General features: G+C 45.5%; 1 protein-coding gene across 1 annotated transcript in view; it reads left to right on the forward strand.

Annotated features, from left to right (window-relative positions):
• Nucleotides 1–17,023, forward strand: part of pdlim5a (PDZ and LIM domain 5a) — a 240,481-nt gene that overhangs the window by 203,301 nt on the left and 20,157 nt on the right. Inside the window, exons 10-11 of the mRNA XM_052041064.1 lie at nt 6,099–6,291; nt 16,399–16,579. Of these exons, the coding sequence (XP_051897024.1) occupies nt 6,099–6,291; nt 16,399–16,579 (374 nt within the window). The remainder of the gene's footprint in view (nt 1–6,098; nt 6,292–16,398; nt 16,580–17,023) is intronic.

Below are 17,023 nucleotides of genomic sequence, written 5' to 3' on the forward strand. Positions count from 1 at the left end.
CAGATGTTGGAAATCTAAAATAAAAATACTCAGCGGGTTGGGCTGCATCTGGGGGAAGAGAAATAGAACCTTTCAGCTTCCGATGGTGACCCCAGTTTTACTCTATCAGAGTCATTCCCTTTCTCCCATCCTCCCTGCAGCGTAATGAGCTTGTTTTAAGAGAAACAAAGGACTGCAGATGCTGGAATCTAGATGAAAAACACCGCGATGTTTGAGGAACTCCAGCCTCGTGCTGCCTGGCCTGCTGAGTTCCTCCAGCATCACAGTGTTTTTAATTAATGAGCTTGTTTTGTCACCTTCCAGTTCTGACAAACTTCCCACAGATGCAGCCTGAACTGCTGAGAATTTCAGTCAAAGTCGAGTTTATTGCCATATGCACAAGTACATGCGTGCACAGGTGCAATGGAAAACTTACTTGCAGCAGCATCACAGGCACATAGCATCAGATACACAACAATCACAAGAAAACCAAATTAAATAGAAACTATACAAATTTAAACACAATTAGAACAAAATTACAAGTCCATTGTAGTGCAATGGGGTCACAGTGTTGCTATACTGAGGTAGTGATGAGGGTTGTACAGGTTGGTTCAAGAACTGAATGGTTGAAGGGAAGTAGCTGTTCGTGAACCTGGTGGTGTGGGACTTCAGGCTTCTGTACCTCCTGCCCGATGATAGCTGCGAGAAGAAGGCATGGCCCGGATGATGGGGATCTTTGATGACAGATGTTGCCTTCATGAAGAAGTGCCTCGTGTAGATACTACCGATGGTGGGGAGGGATGTTCCCGTGATGTACTGGGCTGAGTTCACTGTTCTCTGCAGCTTCTTGCGTCCTGCGCATTCGAATTGCCATCCCAGACCATGATGCAACCAGTCAGGATACTCTCAGCAGTACATCTGTAGAAGTTTGTTACAGTGTTCAGTAACAAGCCAAACCCCCTTAAACTTCTAAGAAAGTATTTCAGCATTTTCTGCTTTTACTAATGAAGGCAAACGAGCAGGTCTGGCATCTCTGTAGAGAGAGAAGCAAGGGTTAACTTGATGCTCTTGGCATTCATTGTACGTTTGAGCATTAGAGCATTGTGAGGTGCTCTCTTTCCAATTGTAATGAATATCTGAGATTTTTGTGGGAAGCCTTGAATTAAATTCGGATAATTAAAGTTATGGTGTGATTACGAGAATCATCAAGGTATTGAACAACATTTACAACCAGTTTTGATTGCAGGTGGCAGTGTGACTGCAGAATTAGCAAGATCCTTTACTAATAAATGAAAATATATTGAATTACAACAAATATAATGTCCATTTTGAATAGATTGCACTGTAAGCAAACATCTAGATGCTATTTAAAGTGTGGGACGTATGCTAGTCTAATCACTGATCATTTGGCAGGCGAGGAGTCACAAGTAAATTCTTAGCTTCAGTACAAACTGTTCTTAACACTGTTGGAATGACAAAACATTGATTGTCTTGGCAATTAGAAAAGCTTTTAATTCTGGGAAGGAATGAAAGGCAAGTTCAAAACTTAGTGCCTTTTCCTAATAGCCCTGGAACCGAGTGGCTTGACGTTATCAAAGGGCATTCAAGAGTCAACCACTGCTGTGGGTCCAGAGTTGTGTGTGAGCAAGGTTATGCGGGTAGGGTTTGGCAGATTTCTTTCTAGAAAGGTCATTGGTCAACTAGATAGGTTTTTGCAAGTCATAGTCATCAAGTCATACAGCACAGAAACAGGCCCTTCGGCCCATCGAGTCTGCACCAACCATCAACCATTTGCGCTAATTCAAGTTCAAGTTAGACTTTATCGTCATTCACCCATATGCTATAAAAACACATGGAGGAACGAAATGTCGTTTCCCCCAGACTCTCACAACAGAGGACATACATAGAACAGAGGACGTACATAGAACAGAGGGCATACAATAAATGCAGACAGAAAAATTGTGCAAGTACAATTAGTGCAAAAAATGGTGTGTACAGAATACAAAGTTAGTGCAAAACTGAGTTAGATGAAGAAAATACGGAACTCAGTGTGTTGCACTAATTGTATAAACATGTTCAGCAGCGGCCAAAGTTCTTATACGCCGTTGTGCAAACCGGGGCTTTTGATGTGGCATTTGTCTGAAACTGCCTCCAGGGTATTCAGGAGCCTGACAGCCTGGGGGGAAAAGCTGTTGTATAGTCTAGTAGCCTGCATTAATCCCATTTTGTATTCTCCCCACACACTGGGGGCAATTTATAGTGGGTAATTAAATAGTTGAATAATTTAGCCACCAGATTGCCACAGTCTTTTTGCTTAATGTGATGATGTTATCTGGCCATTCTACTCAGGAAGGGCAGTGCAGGACAGGGAAGTTTGTGGTGTTTCCGGAGACTGGGTGGATTGTGCTGACTGATCAGCTGACGGCTCTTGTGGAGGGAGTCGCCGACTGGTGGCAGTGCGCGTGTTGGCGTGTACGGGACCCGCGCGCCTGCGTATGGCAACGCGGAAGTACAGGAAGTGCTGGAAGTTAGACAGTTTTGCGTCACACCACCTTGCTGCAGCCGGATGCAGCACCAAGCCCACGGCTACCCCGTAACGTAATGAGCCAAAGGACCGACAAATGTTGTATCCGGTCCCTCAGCTGACTGGCACATTTAACACAGCCCCATTCATACGAATGGGCTCGCTGATCTTCACAAAAAAGGCATGAAGTTTGGTTTTATCTTAATTAATTTGCATAAAAATATGGTTTTTATGTTATTTTTTAAATTGTCTTTTCAATTTTTAAATTTTTTTAGAATTATTTTTTTAAAGTTTTGATTGTTTCTGGCATCAGTGATGGTTGGAAACTGGGAGAAGCCTTTGGCAGCACGTGGTCTGTGGCGGGTCTGAGGCCCAGTCCACTGCCTGAGGCCCAGTCCACTGCCTGAGGCCCAGTCAACTCACTGATTAGTCAAAGCAGGAAGGCCGGAACAACACTGGGGACTGGAAGTGGAAAGAATTCACATGGAGATGGGGCTTTACCTTCAGAACAAACTTTCTTTATTACAAGCTGAAGTCAGCAGGAGAGTTGCTCGTCCTGGAGCGAACACTTCCTGCTCCAAAGTTTCCATTATTCTTGTACTTTTTCTTATCTACTATCTTCCCCCTAATCTCCTCCTCGCTGAGAGTGCGGTCATCCTCTTGCACTGTCGAGCTTCAGTGTCTCGTGTTACGTGAGCAGTTCCGCCTTTACCTTGAACGTACAATGGTAGCGTTCCACCCTGGAGCTTATGGAATGGTTGCTATGCTGGAAGCCAGGCGTGGGTTTACTATAGCAACACACAAAGCGCTGGAGGAACTCAGCAGGTCAGGCAGCATCTATGGAGGGAAATGGACAGCTGTATTGCAGGGTCCAGCGTCTCTTGTGTCTCCATGGGTTTACTGTAGTTCACTATAGCTTGCAACTTGTGGTTTGATCAGAATCCAGCTGCCCCTGTCTGGTACCAGCCCTGCAGAGTCCCTTTATCTTCCCTGCTACATGGAACTATTTAATGACAGGTATTCATCAACAACCTCAGTACTAATCAGCAAGCTTCAAAACCTGGGCCTCTGTACCTCCCTCTGCAACTGGATCCTCGACTTCCTTATCGGGAGACCACAGTCACTGCGGATCGGTAGTAACATCTCCTCACTGACAATCAATACAGGCGAACTCAGGGATACGTGCTTAGCCCACTGCTCTACTCCCTCTACACTCATGACTGTGTGGTTAGGCACAGCTCAAACACCATCCATAAATTCGCCGATGACACGACTGTTGTTGGCAGAATCTCAGATGGTGATGAGGAGATGTACAGGAGTGAGATGGATCGGCTGGTTGAGTGGTGTCGCAACAACGACCTCACACTCAGTGTCAGCAAGACCAAGGAATTGATTGTAGACTTCAGGAAGGGGAGGTCAGGAGAACACACACCAGTCCTCATTGATGGGTCAGCGGTGGAAGGGGGAGCAGCTTCAAGCTCCTGGGCGTCAGTGTCTCAGAGGATCTATCTTGGGTCCAACAGATTGATGCAATCACAAAGAAGGCACGCCAGTGGCTCTACTTCATAGGAGTTTGAGGAGATTCGGTATGTCACCAAAGACTTACAAATTTCTACAGATGTACGGTGGAGAGCATTCTGACTGGTTGCATCATAGCCTGATGTGGAGCCTCCAATGTGCAGGATCAATTCAAGTGTGCAGGAGTGTGAGAAGTTGCAGAGAGGGGTGGACTCTGCCCAATACATTACGGGTGCATCCCTCCCCACCATCAGTAGTATCTATAGGAGGCGCTGCCTCAAGAAGGCAACATCTATGATCAAAGATCCCCATCATCCGGGCCATGCCATCTTCTCGCAGCTACCATCGGGCAAGAGGTACAGAAGCCTGAAGACCCACACCACCAAGTTCAAGAACAGCTATTTCCTTCCATTTGGTTCTTGAACCAGCCGGTATAACCACAGGAGTTTAGCCTCACTACGATCACTTCGCACTGAAATGGACTTTGTTTTTTTTTGTTGTTTTAATTGTGTTATTTCTTGTAAAAGTTGTGTTTAATTTACGTTTTTCTTGTTAATGCCACTTATCTGATGCTATGTGCCTGTGATGCTGCTGCAAGTAAGTTTTTCATTGCACCTGTGCACACATGGACTTGTGTGTATGACAATAAACTTGACTTTGATTTCGACAAATTTGCTGCTGGTTATCTTACATTACATGATTTGAGATTGGTTTATTATTATCAGATAGGGTCATAGAGCAATACAGCATGGATACAGGCCCTTCGGCCCAACCAGTCCATGCTGACCACGGTGCCCACCCAGCTAGTCCCAATTTCCTGCGTTTGGCCCATATCCCCCTAAGCCACGCCCCTTCATGTACCTATCCAAGGGCTTAAGTGATACTATTGTACCTTCCTCTGGCAGCTCGTTCCATATACTGACCACCCTCTGTGTGGAAAAAGTTGCCCCTCAGGTCCCTTTTAAACTCTTCCTGTCTAAGACCTCTTATTCATTTTCCTAATTTACTTGTTCGAGCCTTCCGTACTCATCACAGTTTGAGGTCCTGAGGCAGATGACACATTCCTGCCGTATCTTGGGAAGCACCTCTTCACCCTGCTGCTCCTTGCGTTTCAAATCATCAGCCTTCCAGCACTTTTATTCCAAATTTCCAGCATTCCTTCTAAATTGCTTTGGTAATTTCAGTCAATCATCTGGTTTATACACCTCTAGGCTTTTGTTATCTTGAACTATCGCCCCGATTTAATCTCTGTCTGCCTTCCACCCTTTTACACACCGAGGCTTCTGTTCCCACCTGCCCTAGAACTCCTCGCCTTAAATCCTGATTTACCTCCAACTGCTTCTGACGAAGGATCGTTGAGCTGAAACGTTGACTGTCTCCACAGCTGCTGTCCAACCTGCTGAGTATTACCTGCATTTTCTGTTTTTTTAACCTCTGCCTTGTTCTCTTCTGGACAAAGTCCAAAGAAAGGTGGCAGTTGGATTTTCAGTCACTGGGTAAGGGAGAAGAGGAAATGAATCTGAAAAAATCCTAGAATTCCCAATTCCTTTATTGCACTATTATAGAATCCTAGTGCAATACAGGCCCTTCGGCCCAACCAGTCCATGCGGACCACGGTGCCCACCCAGCTAGTCCCAATTTCCTGCGTTCGGCCCATATCCCTCCAAGCCCTGCCCCTCCATGTACCTATCCAAGGGCTTCATAAATGACACTATTGTACCTGCCTCACCCACTTCCTCTGGCAGCTCGTTCCATATACCCACCACCCTCTGCGTGAGAAAGTTGCCCCTCAGGTCCCTTTTAAATCTTTCCCCTCTCACCGTAAACCTATGCCCCCTAGTTTTGGACTCCCCTACCCTGGGGAAAAGACTGTTACCGTCCACCTTATCTGTACCTCCTATAATTTAAAATACTTATGTAAGGTCACCCCTCATTCACCTGTGTTCCAGGGAATAAAAACCTAGCCTGTACTGATCTACCAAGACACAGTGAAAAACTTAGTTCTGTACTCTGTGCAAGTATTGGGCAATTTCTGTTACAGGTGAATAAATAAATAATGTTTATCTTTCACCCGCAGTAAACAGTCTCCCCAAGACTACACTGCCGACTGCACACGTCTCTCCTGCTAATTCCACATCCAACTCGAAGGGGCCCAGCACCACAATGAACAAGCCACCACTGCAAGATGATGACACGTTGGTTCAAATGGCCGAACACATCCCAGCTGGGAACAGGACGCCAATGTGCGCCCACTGCAACTTGGTTATTAGGTAAGAGGCAGAAGGTATTGTTGAAATGGACAAGATGCTACTGGGACTCGGCAGGGTAGATGATCTGAACCAGGGGCAATGGACTCAAAAAAAAAATAAGGTATCGGCCCTTCAGCACAGATGAGAAGAAATTCGTCACCCAATGAGAGTGAATCTTTGGAAATCTATACACAAGGGCAATGAAGGCTTAGTCACTGAATGCATTCTAGACCACTCCAGATACCAAGGGGTACAGGAGTTAGTGCAGAAATTTGGCGGTGAGGCAAAAGGTTGGCCGTGATCTATTGAAAGGTCATCAGAAATTACAGTGGGATCTTGATCTGCTTGGTAAGTGGGCCGAGGAATGGTAAATGGTGTTCAATCCAGATAAGTGTGAGGTGTTGCATTTTGTGAAGTCACACCTGGGTAGGACTTGTGCAGTGAATGGTAGGGCCCTGGGGAGTGTTGTAGAACAGAGGGGCCGAGGAGTACAGGTAAGTGGTTCCCTGAAAGTAGCATCACAGGTAAACAGGGTGGTAAAAGAGGAGTGTGGCACGTTGCCCTTCATCAGTCAGGGCACTGAGTATGGGAGTTGGGATGTTGCAGTTGTACAAGATATTGGTGAGGCCGCACCTGGGGTATTGTGGACAGTTTTGGTCACCCTGTTATAGGAGAGATGTCATTAAGCTCGAAAGAGAGCAAAGAAAATTTACAAGATTGTTGCTGGGACTCGAGGGCCTGGGTTATAGGGAGACGTTGGGCAGGATGGGACTTTATTCCTTGGAGTGTAGGAGACTGAGTGGTGACCTTGTAGAGGTGTGTAAAATCATGAGGGGCAGAGATAGGGTGATGCACAGTCCTTTTTCCCAGGGAAAGGGAATCAAAGACTGGAACCCATAGTTTGAGGAGAAATATTTAAAAGGGACCTGAGGGGCAACTTCTTCACACAGGGGGTGGTGCGTATATGGAACGAGCTGCCAGAGGAAGTGGTTGAGGCAGGTACAATAACATTTAAAGGGTACGTAGACAGGTACATGGATAGGAAAGGTTCAGAGGAATACGGGCCAAACGCAGGCCAAAGGACTAGCTTAGATGGGCATCTTGGTCGGCATGGACCAGTTGGGCCAAAGGGCCTATTTCTGTGCTGTATACTCAGGACACACCCTCTTCATGTTACCACCACCGGGGAGGAGGTACAGGAGCCTGAAGACCCACACTCGACATTTCAGGAACAGCTTCTTCCGCCATCAGATTTCTGAATGGTCCATGAACCCACGAACACTACCTCGTTATTCCTCTTTTCCACTACTATTTATTTTTGTGACTGAGAGCAATTTTTATGTCCTTATGTCTTGCACTGTACTGCTGCCACAAAGCAATAGATTTCACGACATGTGTCAGTGATAATAATTCTGAACTCTTGACTCCACGAATGGTAAAGCAGGCACAGGGCAGTGAGTGGTCTACTACTTGTTCTCCTATGACTCAAGATAACTTGAGGATTGTATTCCAAGTATCTGAACAGCTAAAAGAGCAGTCACTTGAGAGTATCACCTGGTCACTCAGCACAGCTTGTCTATAAATGTCCAGACAAACCACTCTCCAATCCAGATAGTTCTGTTTGTTTACATTTGAGCACTTCATGAAGCAAAATGTGATGAAGCATATGCTGACTCACATGTCCAACCCCAGACTGCAGAAACAGGTCCAACTCTTGCTCCACCCCTTCCCTCCCCCCCACCTCTTTATCTCCCCTCTTTCCAGTCCAGATGAGGGGTCTCGACCCTGAAACATCGACTGTCAATTTCCCTCCATAGATACTGCCTGACCCGCTGAGTTCCTCCAACATTGTTTTTGTGTTACTCTATTCTTAAGCTCTGTCTCACAAAGGTTTTACCGGGCAAATGGAGGATAGGATTCAAGGATGTGCTCAAAGTCGCCCTGGAAAAATGCAGCATCGCCAGTGATTCCTGGGAATCCATGGCTGTTCAAAGTGGAGATGGCGCATTCTCTGGTTCATGCTTTGGGTAGGAAGAAGGTGCAAACCACCTCACAAACAAAGTGTTGTCTCATCCGTGGATCCGTGGTTCCCACATTGGCCTCATCGGTCACCTTAGGGCCCACACAACTGGAATGGAAGCAAGGGACTGCCTGTGAAGAGTATTTATCCAAACCATTCAGCATCAAATCGTCCATTAGTGAGATGAGTGACAACTGTCGCAACAAACAATCTGCTGGAGGAACTCAGCCGGTTGAGCAGCATCTGTAGGAGGAAAAGAATTGTCAATGTTTTGGGTTGAAACCCTGCACCAATCGTGATGCAGGGTTTTGACCCAAGATGTTAACAATTCCTTCCCTCCCACAGATGCCGCTTAACCCACTGAGTTCCACCAGCAGATTGTCTGTTGCTCCGGATTCCAGCATCTGCAGTCTCTTGTGTGTGTCTCTGGTGAGAAGTGTCACTGAAGTAAAGAATGTTACAAGAGCTCGGGTTCAGTAATGAAACACTGGTTCAAACACTTCTTGCTAAGCTGTAGAGCAATGGATCAGCAGGTTATTTGGCCACTGTAAAGTGCCCCTAGTATGTAGTTGAATAGCAGAATCTGGGGGGAGTTGACGGGAATGTGGGGAGAAGAGGTCACAGGGAAAATTAGTGGGGGATGGAGTTGCAGTGTGAGCAGATATAGATGGGCCAAATGGCCTCTTCCCACGTCGTATGGAAATATGATGCACTGCATTCCGCAGCAGGTTGTATTGCTGTCGAGCAGCAGCGTGGAGAAGACCCGGAACATGAGGGAGCTAAGTTCAACCAGGCCTTGAGCAGGGTGGAAGAGGTCGTTGACGCAGAAGTGAAATTATAACTGAAACCACAGAGGCAGCCGTTTCCAACAACGTGACAGAGGCTGTGTGTTAACGCCAGCTAACAAATCCGACATTCGGAAATGGGAAGCTAGACCAGCAGTTGAAGTATGAGCTACAAGGAGATCTTGTGAAGTTAGGAGTTGGAATTGGTAGACACTATTGAAAAGTTATGAGATCATAGATTAATAGAGTGGAGATTGGGGGGAAAAAAACACAAGGTTCCACTGAATTGAGAATAAATGGACACGATGCCAATGACTTGTTCCTTTGTGAGGATCAAGAGACTCCAAACACTTGTTGTGATTTTAAATTGGAAAAAAATGTGGAAGTATGAACCACTTCTGAAAGCAGTATATAAATGTATTTTAAGACACATGAATGCAGAAGGGCTGTGCGAAGAATTGAGTAAGTAAGTGAGTTGTGTGTGTTCTAGCTGTTCCCCATTGGTTCTCTGCATTGCCCCAATTAGGAGTAGGGAACTTGTGTGTATACAGACAAACACACGCACACCCACACGCACGCACATGCACATGCATATTGCAGTGCATAATAGGGAATGAAAACTGGAAATGCCAAGCAGGTTGGGCAGCATCTATGGAGAGAGCATCAAGGTTAACATCTCCGGTGAGTGACCTTGCATCAGGAGTTAATGTTTGAGGTCGGTGATTCCGTCACAATTTCACTCAGTGTCAAACAGCACGGAAATGGGTCCTTTGGCCCATACCCCTCTAAACTTATCCATGTACCTATCCAAATGTACTTTAAATGTTGTTATTGTACCTTTCTCAACAGCTACCTCTGACAGCTTGTTCCATATCCCCACCACCCTCTGCGTGAAGATAAGATCTTTATTAGTCACATGTACATTGAAACACACAGTGAAATGCATCTTTTGCGTAGAGTGTTCTGGGGGCAGCCCACAAGTGTCGCCATGCTTCCGGCGCCAACATAGCATGCCCACAACTTCCTAACCCATACGTCTTTGGAATGTGGGAGGAAACCGGAGCACCCGGAGGAAACCCACGCAGTCACGGGGAGAATGTACAAACTCCTTACAGACAGTGGCTGGAATTGAACGCAGGTTGCTGGCGCTGTAATAGCGTTACGCTAACCGCTACACTACCGTGCTCAGCCCCTTGCTCCACATTACACTACCATGCTCAGAAAAGTCGCCCCTTTTAAATCTTTCCCCTCTTACCTTAAGTCTTTTTCACAGGGAAAGGGAATCAAAAACTAGAGGGCGTAGGTCTGCGTATATTCACCCTATCTATGCCCATCATGATTTTATAAACCTCTATAAGATCACCCCTCATTCTCCTGCACTCTAATGAATAAAGTCCTAGCCTGCTCAATCTCTCTCCATAACTTAGTCCTTCAAGTCCTGGCAACAGCCTCAAATCCTCTCTGCACTCTTTCCAGCTCAATGGCATCCTTCTGATTGTACGGCGACCAAAACTGAACACGATACTCCAAATATGGCTTCACTAACGTCTTGTACAACGTAATATCCCAACTTCTGTGCTCAATGCCCTGACTGAAGGCCACCATGCCAAAAGCCTTCCTCACCATCCTGTCTACCTGTGACGCCACTTTCAGCAAAAGTGGAATCATATCATGTCATCATAAGGAATTGTCCCCTTCCCAAAAGGTTTAGTTTGAAGTTTGTCATTTGAGATTAAATTCACAACCATTCACAAAAATATCCTTGAGAAAATAGACTGGTTGGTATTGGTTTATTATTGTCACATTGTACTGAGATGCAGTGGAAAAACTTAATCTGTATGGATGGCATGCAGAGCTATTTCAAAACATAATTACATCAAGGTAATACAAGGGATAAGCAGTAACAGAATGCAGAATAAAGTGTTACAGTTAAATGTGCAGTGCAGGTAGACAATAAGGTGCAAGGGCCACGATAAAGTAGACTGTGAAGTCAAGAGCCCACCTTTAACGCACAATAGTCTTATAACAGTGGGATAGAAGCTGTCCTTGAGCCTGGTGGTACGTGTGTTCAAGGCTTTTGTATCTTCTCCCTGATGGGAGGGGGGAGAAGAGAGAATGTCCAGGGTGGGAGGGGTCTTTGATTATGTTGGCTGCTTTTCCGAGGCAGCCAGAGAATTTCTGAGTGGTTGAAATTCTGGAAAGAAATACATCAGATGGTGGAAATCTGAAGTAAAAAGTGCAGGAAAGTGTTGCTGAGGTGAATGATCTTATTGATTGATGGAGGAGACACTAGGAACTGAATGGCCTGCTTCTGTTTCTTACGGTCGGCATCTGTGGTGAGAGGAACTGGCCAGTGACGTGTCAAACTGGGAGGTGCTAGAAATGAGGAGTTGTTGAGCAAAGTAGAGACACGAGACTGCAGACGCTGGAATCTGGAGCAACACACGAAGTGCTGGAGGAACTTGACATCTGTGGAGGGAAATGGATGGTCGACGTTTTGGGTCGAGACCCTACATCTGGACTGGACACAAAACATTGACTCTCCATTTCATTCCATAGATGTTGCCTGACCGGCTAAATTCCTCCAAGGATGGAGTGAGGGGAGGATGGGGTTTGCAGGGCAAGAGCCAAGAGACTGGGAGGAGCAGAGTGATTCAGTGACTTGGGATGATGATTGTAGGACAAAAACAAATGCTGGAGGTGTCAGTGGCTACAGAAAAGGAAAACACAAAAGTGATTTTGTTTTTTAAATTTCAAGAATAATCTTTATTTAAATTAAAAATATATACAGGCAGGCACGGTAGTGTAGCGGTTAGCATAACGGTATGACAGCGCCAGCAACCTGGGTCCAATTCTGGCCGCTGTCTGGAAGGAGTCTGTACGTTCTCCTCATGTCTGTGTGGGTCTCCTCCGGGTGCTCCGGTTTCCTCCCACATTCCAAAGATGTACAGGTTAGGAAGTTGTGGGCATGCTATGTTGGCGCCGGAAGCGTGGCCACTTGCGGGCTGCCCCCAGAACACTCTACGCAAAAGATGCATTTCACTGTGTGTTTCGATGTACATGTGACTAATAAAGACATCTTAAATCTTAAAATACTAAACTTTTATCTTATAAAAGGATAAACACAGTGCAAAGCTCTTTACATGCTGAGTGTCATTTGGTCAATACATTCAGTCATGTTCACACATCTTTTTTTGTACGTAGCATCAATGCCACTCCTGTGGCCCCCTAGAGTGATGCGCCTTCTGTTTGAGGGGCTTCCCCGTGGTCTCGGCCCCTCAATGTCGATTAGTGGGAGAACTCAACACTGTGTTCCTTCCCCTTGCAATCTTGAAATAGTTAAGGCAGAGGACAGTAATCTGCCCAGTGGTCAGATCAAGCACTGTTCCTCAATCTTGTGTTGAGCTGCATTGGAGTGTGTGGGAACCAAATAAACTGCCTAATTGTTAGTGGTGGCAGTAAATCATTCCTTTAGGACTTCTGTCTCTATTACAACTGATGGGTAAACTTGGTGACAAATTTCTCTCTGCTGTTTTAACGTTCATTGGCTCTTTTGTTACCAAGCATCACATCAATGACCCATAGATAGGCAGTGCCACAAGGAGTATAGATAGAAGGATTGGATTACAAAGAAAAGTATTAATAGATCAAGTGAATGCGGCAAGTGTAAAGACATCCACTGTAAAAGGGGAAGCACGTTGTATCTTAAATGGAGTACTGCTGAAAGCCGAGATCCATGTAGACTGTGGGCTGAACTACTCCACGGGTCTTGGAGGTGGGCAGCTGAGGGCTCCGCCTGAGCTGACTACCTGGTAATCCTCCAGGGGTAAGTTCATGCCCGGGTATACCTGGAGAAAGAGCACACAGCATCCATGGGCACCATGGAGGTGTTCCGGGACCGTTGGGCATCACCGGGGATAAATTGCATCCTGGATCAGGATGGAAGTATTTTAGTTTAGCTGCTGTTTAGTTGTTGTTGTAGTTTGTATTGGTTTATTATTGTCACTTGTACCGAGGTACAGTGAAAAACTTGTCTTGCATACCGTTCGTACAGGTCAATTCATTACACAGTGCCGATACATTGAGTTAGTACAGAATGCATTGAGGTAGTACAGGTTAAAAACAATAACAGAATACAGAGTAAAGTGTCACAGCTACAGGGAAGTGCAGTGCAGGTAGACAATAAGGTGCAAGGTCAAACAAGGTAGATTGTGAGGTCAAGAGTCCATCTCATCGTTTAAGGGAACTGTTCAATAGTTGCAGCAATGTGAGCAGTTCTGGGCACCATGCTTTGATCCTTCGGACAGCGCTCTGGATAGATACCCCCAGGGTTAGGTTGTGAGGAGAGGTTCCATAAATTAGGGTTGTGTCATTGGAATTTAAGCAGTGGTGGAGATCATTTCGTTGAAGATGTTGAGAAACCAGTTCCACTGGTTGGGGAGTCTGGGATGGGTGGGGTGGTGGAGTTGGGTGGGGGGGCGTGGAGAATTGGGAAGAGTGTAAAAGCTGGAGCCCAGGTCTTTCAGGATGAGGGTTGGAACACTCAACCATAAATGGGTCAATTGTTCCCCCTTGAACCTGGTAGATTCTTGTTCAAACCAAAAGCATTAAAGTACGTGGAGCAAAAGAAAGTAATTGAACGAGAATAGGTTCAAGGGGCTGAATGGCCTCTTTCTATCCCTTTGGGATTTGCAGCAGGTGATGTGAACAAAGTAATCTAATCCGGACTTCCCTTTAGTTTAAATAAAATCTTTTAAGCACCATTTGGCACTTGAAGCAAAACCAGAGTCTGACCACAAGTTCTAGATCGTTGCAAATTGGTGTAATTAATACAACCTGCCTTCAATTAAACAAAGCTGCCTCTTCTCCTGCAGCCGAATAAGTAGTGTCACTCGCTGACTGAAAGTGGAGCAGCCAGGTCGAATAGGACCATTTCAGTATAATTACACTTCACCCCTTCTGCCGCTGTTCTGCAGTCAACAGAGAGTGGAATCAAATGGCACATCACTTGCCACCAGTTTCTATAAAGCCAGGTCACACCAGAAAACAAATTGTGATCCTGCCTGCAAAATAAATGGCCCCAGTTTAGTGCTGAAAGCCATTTGTGGGATTAATATTCCACTGATGTGCAAGCCATTCTCTCTTCTCTTCTCTTCCATTAGATAAAAGATACAGGAGCCTGAGGGCACGTACCACCAGATTTAAGGACAGCTTCTACCCCACTGTGATAAGACTATTGAACGGTTCCCTTACACAATGAGATGGACTATGACCTCACGATCTACCTTGTTATGACCTTGCGCCTTATTGCACTGCACTTTCTCTGTAGCTGTGACACTTTGTACTGTTATTGTTTTTACCTGTACTACCTCAATGCACTCTGTACTAACTCAATGTAACTGCACTGTGTAATGAATTGACCTGTATGATCGGTATGCAAGACAAGTTTTTCACTATACCTTGGTACAAGTGACAATAATAAACCAAAACCAATACCAATACCATTATTTGATTTACTCAATTCTTGTTCCAATTGGAATTGTTTTATTATTGTCACTTGTACCAAGGTGCAGTGAAAAATTTGTCTTGCATACCATTCATATAGATCAATTCATTACACAGTGCATTGAGGTAGTACAGGGTAAAAACAATACAGAATGCAGAATAATGTGTAACAGCTACAGAGAAAGTGCAGTGCAGGCAGACAATAAGATGCAACGTCATAAACGAGGTAGATTGTGAGGTCAAGAGTCCATCTTATTGTACTAGGGAACCATTCAATAGTCTTATAACAGCAGGATAGAAGCTGTCCTTGAGCATGGTGGTACGTGCTTTCAGGCTTTTGTATCTTCTGCCCGATGGGAGGAGGGAGAAGGGAGAATGTCCGGGGTGGGTGGGGTCTTTGATTATGTTGGCTGCTTTACCGAGGCAGTGAGAAGTGTAGACAGAGTCCATGGAGTTGGCTAATTTGCACATCTGTCAGAAGCTTCTCTGAATAGGGTTACAGTAGATATAAGGGGGGCTTCCGTCCATCACCATTCTCTGCCAGTGAATCCACTGATCACTGCACAAGATACTCCAAGTGCAGCCTAAAGTTGCAACATAACGTCCCACCTCTGATATTCTGTGTCCCATCCTATGAAGGCAGGCACGCCATATACCTTGTTCACCTTATCGACCTGTATTGCTACTTTCAGGGAACTGTGGACTTGGACCCCTCTGTTCATCAACGTTTATTTGTGCCCTAGCATTTACTGTATACGTCCAACCTCCATTTGACTATTTGCACTTGTCATGGTTAAGTTCCATCTACCAACACTCCGCCCAACTTTCCATCTGATCTATATCTTGATGTAGCCTTAGAAAACCTTCCTCACTATGCACAACACCAACTTTTGTATCATCTGCAAACTTACTAATTGTACCTCCTCCACTAAACCTTCTCTGAACTGCTTCCAAATCACTTGCATCCATACATTAAGGGTCTAATACTGTGTGCTCTGCGGATGATACGTTATCATCACACACGTTTTCTGAGGCACCATCCTTTCCCAAGGTTAATCCTTATTTATTGCTTCCCTGCAACTAAAACAAATTCATTGCATGGGAGTGCAATAGTTTTATTTTGGCAAAACATTCTGCAGAAATAAAGCCAGCAGACATGCGTCACACAGAACAGGGTATTTGTTGAATAATGGATGGCGCATTTAAACAAACCGATTTCAGATGAGCGATTAACAGATTAGCCTTTGTAAATGTAATGCAGACTAATTAATATTTGATTCTGGTTTGATAATAGTCTCCTTAGAAGGTGTATGGATCAAGGTTTAAGTAGCATGGAGCATGAATGGGCTAATTTTTCAGTCTCTCTTTCTCGCCTTTCTTTTCAATTCTATCAACAAACGAGTTCTTCTCTTCCCCCAGGAGAGACTGAATGACACAAGTGGTGGTGGTGTCTATTGAGAGAGTGTGGGGAAGGCATTTTTAATTGCAGTTGATCTGTTTGGGGGAGGTGTAAATAGGAAGCAGATTACGAGTCAAGTTTTTTTTATACAGAGAGTGGCAGGTGCCTGGGAGGTAATGGAAGCAGACATAATAGGAACGGTTAAGAGTCACTTAGACACATGAACAGGCAGGGAATGGAGGGATGGAAACCACGTGCAGGCAGACAGGATTCATTTCAATTGGCGTCATGGTCAGTACAGACATCGTGGGCCAAAGGGCCTGTTCCTGTGCTGTAATGTTCTAAGAATGGGAACTGAGGAACGGGGACTACAATGTTGACTGTCTGCTTTAACGTTTCCTTCCTGTTTGCTCTGACAGAGGCCCGTTCCTGGTGGCCATGGGCCGTTCCTGGCACCCGGAAGAGTTTACCTGCGCCTACTGTAGCCTATCGCTGGCCCACATTGGGTTTGTGGAAGAGAAAGGATCAGTGTACTGTGAGAAGTGCTACGAGCAGTTCTTTGCCCCTGAATGTGCCCGGTGCCAAAGGAAGATCCTGGGGGTAAGTCACTGTCGAGGTTGTACCGAATGGAGCGGTAAATCTGAAACGTTAACTGCAGAGATGAGTGAACACTGCCCAATCCGTCACAGACTCGTCACTTCCTTCCATCCAGTCCATCTTCACGGTGCGTTGCCTCAGGAAGGCTGACAGTGTCATCAATGATGCCTGCCACCCTGGCCGTTCCCTTTTCTCTCTTCTGCCTTCTGGGAGAAGATACAGGAGCTTGAAAGCCCAGACGACCAGACTTAAGAACAGCTTCTTCCCCACTGCTATCAGACTCCTGAACCAATCACCTCTCTCACATTCCCTTCCCAGTGGTGCTGCCACGTTCTCGGACTCCTAATTCTCTTGGCTATTCTGTGATAGTCACTTTGGCGTTTCTTTTTGCACTGCTTCAGTCCTTCAGTACAATCTCTGCACCATTCTGCTGTTTTGCACTTGTCA

This window comes from Pristis pectinata, chromosome 2 (assembly GCF_009764475.1).
Source record: "Pristis pectinata isolate sPriPec2 chromosome 2, sPriPec2.1.pri, whole genome shotgun sequence".
Lineage (NCBI taxonomy): Eukaryota > Metazoa > Chordata > Chondrichthyes > Rhinopristiformes > Pristidae > Pristis > Pristis pectinata.